This window comes from Otolemur garnettii, unplaced genomic scaffold, assembly GCF_000181295.1.
Source record: "Otolemur garnettii isolate 467f Iridium unplaced genomic scaffold, OtoGar3 scaffold00097, whole genome shotgun sequence".
Taxonomy (NCBI): Eukaryota; Metazoa; Chordata; class Mammalia; order Primates; family Galagidae; genus Otolemur; species Otolemur garnettii.
The window spans coordinates 2,799,561-2,806,010 of record NW_003852492.1 but is presented as its reverse complement, the minus strand read 5'-3'; the positions used below and the strand labels follow the sequence as shown (position 1 = coordinate 2,806,010).

The window sequence follows — 6,450 nt, the reverse complement described above, 5'->3', positions numbered from 1 at the left end:
ACTCTTACTGTGGCTGTGACCCTGACTCTTACTGTGGCTGTGACCCCTGACTCTTACTGTGGCTGTGACCCTGACTCTTACTGTGGCTGTGACCCTGACTCTTACTGTGGCTGTGATCCCTTCCTTCACAGGCCTTCAACCTCCTTTCCCACCAGGGGCTCCCTAGGTCACTGACCTCCTGCTGCCAGCTTAAAGGCGATTCCTCAGAGAAACTCTCCCTGATCTCCCTAGTTCATTTAGCTTTTTTCCTCTCAATTCTCTTTTCCTTAATCCTATTTAGTTCCTTGTTAGCCACTAAAAACAACCCGATGTTACCTTGTCATGTTCAATTTAGGCAGTGGCAAATCATGCTGACAGTTTTGAGTTTCGAGGCAGACGGCCTGGTTTTAAATCCTGGTTTATGTTAACTAAGCACTCTGTGCCTCAGTTTCTTCATCTCAAAACAAGAACAGTAATAGCATTTCCATACAGAATGCTGTGAGAAACGAGTGATTAATAAACATAAACATGTGTGCAGTTACTTGTGTGTGCTAAGTGTACACAACTTTAGCTGGGCCAGCCTTGCAGCTGGGCAGCTGGTGGTCTGTCTGCCCTCGGTAAGAGCAGTGACAGAAGCATCTGTCTCTCTGCTCTGCGTTGTAATCTCAGAGTTTAGAACACTTCCTGATGTAGGAGCCGCTTGCCTATTTGTTGCTAAAGTAATAAAAGGTAAAATTCAATTCCTATTCTTTTGAAACATTCCTGGAAATGTGAGTTAATGAATGCTTTCTTGTATATATTGTATGCAGTTGTAAAGTTCAACTGGTATTTTCTACAAATTCAGCATCAAAATATAAATGCCTGCTGTTAACAATTATCTTAGAAGTTCTGACCAGTCAATAAAATTTGAAACAAAAATCTAAAATTATTTCTGTCATATTTGCTTTGACATATCTGTGTATCTGTGAAATACCAAAGAACTAAAATCCCCCTACAATTGTTGAGATTGTAGTAAGTGATTGTATTTGAGCTATAAATAAAAAAACCTGTTTTCCAGGATATCAGTAATTACCAGTTAAGGGCATAATTGAAGGTTGAGGCAGTTGTATTGCCTGAGCTCATGGGTTCGAGACCAGCCTGAGCCGCAGTGAGACCTCATTTCTAAAAATAGCTGGGCATTGTGGGGGGCACTCGTAGTCCCAGCTACTTGGGAGGCTGAGGCAAGAGAATTGCCCAAGAGTTTGAGGTTGCTATAAGCTGTGATGCCATGGCACTCTACCAAGGCAACATAGTGAGACGCTGTTTTAAAAAAAAGAAAATAATAGAAGGTTGCGAGTTTCCTGTATTAGGAATGAATAGCGCTTGGGAGGTGGGTAAATATTGGAGGGATCACAGGGACAAACCCATAGAGCGGCTGCAGGAGCACATGTACCCTAGGGGCTGAGGGTGGCCCCCAGGGTTGAAGATCCAAGATTCTGCTCAGGTCATGTTCTTTTCAACAGAACCATCTGAGATGGGCAAAATTGAAAGAAAAGTATTGATCTACTAGGGCAGGAAAAAAGTGAAATAAATAGCAATATTTATAACAAAAAACATTGGGAATGTGTCAGCTCATGAAGAGAATTAACTGAGAGAGATAAAAAAAAATTCAGAAAAATTATATACCCTATTTCAGATAGAAATCTTGAATATTACGAAAATTAAAATATTTCCAAATTTATTAATATTTTGTTTTGAGACAGAGTCTCACTGTCACCCTGGCAGAGTGCTATGGCATCATAGCTCACAGCAATCTCAAACTCTTGGTCTCAAGTGATTCTTTTGCCTCAGCCTCCCAAGTAGATGGGACTCCAGGTGCCTGCCATAGTGCTTGGCTAGTTTTTTAGGCTGATCTCAAACTCCTAGCACTCCGCCTTGGCCTCCTGGAGTGCTAGGATTACAGGCATGAGACATTGTGCCCAGCTCTTCCAAATTAGTATACAATGATAATTATACAATGTTAAATTATTTCAAACCAAATTTATTTGTAGTTTTGGGGAATCTTGCCAATTGTTTTATAGTTCATGTGGAAAATATTTGAAAATGAACGAAAGTTAATGAACACTCTTTAACAAAGACTTATAGCACATAATCTGGCAGCTAGGGGAGAATAAAATTCACATTGGCCCACAACTTTTAATATAGGAATATTATTTTTTAAAATATAGTAGTATTAGAATATATGTGACAAACTTCTGAAGTTAGCCAAGTGTGCCATAAATCTTGCATATATATAAGCAAGCATGTCATTTGATTTTACAGCAAGGACTCTCAGAGAGAAGATAGGTTATAATTTACCCAGAGTTTCAGAGAATGCCAGAGATAGCATCAAAGTTATATTGGTGATTCTAACTATCCAACCTTTTTTCTGCAGTGCATTGGAAGAATAAGAGTTACCTTGAGCCATACACAAAATACACAGACATTAATGAAGCTGACTGGCAAAAAAATAAAAAAGGTCCATGTATACTTTTCCTGATAATCCAAAACCACAGATGAGCAAAAAAAGCCTCACAAAATGGGCAGGCAGCCTGTAGGTTGGACCCCCTAATTCTAAGTAAACTGCAGTTGTACAGAATCTGTGTGCAGTGAGGGCTGACTGCTTTGTCACGTTTGGCCCTGGAAGTTTCCTGGTTCTGGCACAGGAAGTCCCATGTCTCAGGAAACTTCTTGGTCCTTATGAACAAACCAGGATAGTTGATCACCCTTACATGGAAATGATGGCTGTGCCTGCCAATCGTTGTTTCCCATAAAATGAAAAGAAAGGAATGGCGGATGTCTGATCTGGTCCAGAGTAATCCATCCAGTGGTCCATTTAGGTCACAAGTTACTCTAGGCCCACAGAGTTCCCTTAGGAATCTTCATCTGTTCAGGAGTTTTAAGATTTGGATTCCCTTAGGAATACACAGTAGGATTCAGTATGACTCAGGAATCATCTGCGAAGTGTGGGGGGATGGAGGCCACTTGGCTTAATCCTCTATCCTGCAGCTAATCTCTCAACTCCTGTGTGTTGATGGGAGGAGTAATTTTCCCTCATAGGCTGCAAAAGTTATTTTTCTAGGGATTTGCTTACTTCTACTTCTTTCACTATTTTTTTTCTGTGCCAGTCAGTAGAAACATATTTTTCAAATATTGATTTACTTATCTCTTGTTTTGATCTACAAAGGATTTAAGTTGATATATTTAGTATCTTAAGAGAATATCTGATACTTTTGTGGGTGTGTTTCATATTTATTATATAGCTACTAGGTTGGCAAGTATGTTCTATATCATCATGGGATTGTCCTCTTTTTTCAAGTGTACTCGCCAAATTACAAATGCTATGAAAATTTCTAACCATCAGGTAAAATATTTTAGAAATTGACTAGAAATACAAACTACATTTTATACCATTTAAAGTTTAACTTACTACGAAGATCTCCAAAGCAGTATATCACAGTAAAACTCAGATCCCTCTTGTGATCATGTATCATCCTTAAGTCTGTATTAGGGGCTCGGCGCCTGTGGCTCAAGTGGCTAACACGCCAGCCACGTACACCTAAGGTGGCGGGTTTGAATCCCCAGCCCGGGCCCGCCAAACAACAATGATGGCTGCAACCAAAAAATGGCCGGGTGTTGTGGCGGGCGCCTGTAGTCCCAGCTACTTGGGAGGCTGAGGCAGGAGACTCGCTTGAGCCCAGGAGTTGGAGGTTGCTGTGAGCGTGATGCCATGGCACTCTACCCAGGGGGATAGCTTGAGGCTTTGTCTCAAAAAACAAAAACAACAACAACAAAAAAAGTCTGTATTAGGATGATGGCTGGTATACCAGGCTTCACTGGTCACCCAAGGTGATGGGTGACAACACTTAAATTTGCTCCCAATCCCATCAAGTATAAAATCTGGTGAGAAAAAGAAGTACAAAATGATGTAAACTTTCTGCTGATACTTTTCTACAGCTTATTTTGTGTTCAGCATGTTGAGATTATCTATCATACTCAGTAAAATGTAGCCTCTTGCCACAACTAAGATATTTTCTCTTTATTATTGTTTAGTGTCTAAAAAGCACGGCAAGCTCATAACTTTCTTACGAACATTCATGAAGTCTCGCCCAACAAAGCAGAAGCTGAAGCAGCGGGGGATCCTGAGAGAGAGAGTGTTTGGTTGTGACCTGGGGGAGCACCTTCTGAATTCTGGTTTTGAAGGTAAAAATAAAATTTACAAGCTCATACTTTCAGTTCTGACTTCTCCATCTTGGGTCTCTGTGAGCAGCTGTGGGTAGATGAGGCAAGCAGTCTGTTCATGTGAGCAGCAGGGCTGAGCTTTCTCAGGCTCATCCCTGTTTAGGTGGAACTGAGGGTGGAAAGGCTAAGAGTGTGCGTCGGCCTTGGAAACGTCTTGTGATCTGTCTGGGAAGAGCAAGACATTCACACAAAAGGGATGTTATTTTGCATTTTATTTTTATATCTGCCGAGATAGCTTCTTCAGCCAATTTTCTCATTTACAATTTATCCTAAAATATTTATGTATTTATTCTATGGAAGAAGCATAACATTGAGAATATAAAATGCCAAAACCAGTCTTCCAACCTTTATATCTAAAAATTTGCATTCTTTTCTCTCTAAATTAAATTATGAATCAAGAACTTAGTGATTGAAAACAACAAAAAAGAGAATTTACTGATTGCGTGAATGGAGGGAGGGGACCGGTGAATAGGAAGGAAAGAAAAGAAGTTTTCTTTTGCTCTTTTACAATAGCAGTTTCTTCTACCATCTCTTTCAGTGATGCTAGAATTTTAAGGCTATCCACCTTAGTAGATTGTATCTGAAATAGATGATTTGTGAAATTCTGAATCCTGATGGGAAATGCCCATTGTGCCTTCTGAGAAGAGTACTAATGAAAAGTGGTAAAGTAACTGTAATCAAGTTAATAATCTCAAGTACCAAGTAAGGCCTTACTGTTTAAAAAATATTGGCAGACGTGCTCATATAATATGAATTTAGTGCAGTCTAAACCATGTTTCTTGAGAGAGGAGATAAAATATTTCAAATAGATATTATTCCCAAATTAATATCAACAGTGCAATTTTTTAAAAATCAAAAAGGCAAAAGCTGGGAGGATTATTTTTGCAGCGAATCAAAATATACAAGGAAAAATTACCCAGGGAAAACATCAGAGATTATTGTAGGGGAGAAAATCAGTGAGAGGATAAGAGACATCTAATTTTAAGATATCTAATATTGGCTCGGCACCTATAGCTCAACCGGCTAAGGCGCCAGCCACATACATCTAAGGTGGCGGGTTCAAATCCCCAGCCTGGACTTGCCAAACAACAATGACGGCTGCAACCAAAAAATAGCCAGGCGTTGTGGCGGGCGCTTGTCCCAGCTACTTGGGAGGTGGAGGCAGGAGACTCGCTTGAGCCCAGGAGTTGGAGGTTGCTGTGAGCTGTAATGCCACGGCACTCTACCCAGGGGGACAGCTTGAGGCTCTGTCTCAAAAAAAAAAAGATATCTAATATTAAAGTAGTTTTTAAAACTAGAAGGCAGAGTTTAGGGCTAAGAATGAAATGTGAACAAAACAGCTTAGGATGTTCAAAAATAATTACTACTAGAGATAAGAACCCCTTATGATAAGGATTGGTTTTAGAACCATGTCATGAGGAAGAGGTATTTATGTTTAATATATACTAAGATAATGAAATAGCAGTTTTGAAGATAATTCCCACTTTGTGACACTGAAAATAAACGTCAAATGTATAAGAGAGTTAAACATTTTAAACTATAAAACTGCCAGTATGAACTGATTTTAAGAGTAATAACTATCTGAGACTTAAGCAAAAAACACAGGGTGGCTTCAGATAATATGCTTTTCATGTAACAAAAAATAAGAAATGTAGAGGGAGAGGTACTATAGACTAGGAAAAATAATTTCTTATGAAATGCTATCATAATATATAAGAATATCGTTCAGAGGTTTGAAAAAATTGAGGTCTCTGAGTAGAAGAATGTAGAAGAGATATGAACATATAATTGTCACAGGGTGATAGGTAAAATACAGAAGAATGTTTATCCTCCTTTGTAATCATGGAAATGTATCTTTAGGCAATTTCGAGATATTATTGTGGTCCCCAGTCCCTGGGCCACAGACTGGGTGTGGTCCATGGCCTGTTAGGATCTGGGCTGTAGGGCATTACCCCTTGAGTTCCATCTTCTGTCCACTGCAGTCTCCCACCTCACCCCAGTCTGTAGAAGAATTGTCTTCTATGTAACTGGTGGTCCTTGTTTCCAAAAAAGTTTTGGTGCATGGCACTTAGGAACTGGGCTGCCTGACAGTGAGCAGATGAAGTTCTGGTGCATGGCCCTTAGGAACTGGGCTGCCTGACAGTGAGCAGATGAAGTTCTGGTGCATGGCTGTTAGGAACTAACTGGGCTGCATGGCAGTGAGCAGATGAA

At 39.9% G+C, this 6,450-nt stretch overlaps 1 protein-coding gene across 1 annotated transcript in view; it reads left to right on the top strand.

The window, feature by feature from the left end:
• The window catches only part of ARHGAP32 (Rho GTPase activating protein 32), a 137,099-nt gene that overhangs the window by 103,826 nt on the left and 26,823 nt on the right, over positions 1 to 6,450 (top strand). Inside the window, exon 11 of the mRNA XM_023516767.1 lies at positions 4,051 to 4,200. Coding sequence (XP_023372535.1) covers positions 4,051 to 4,200 — 150 coding nt within the window. The remainder of the gene's footprint in view (positions 1 to 4,050; positions 4,201 to 6,450) is intronic.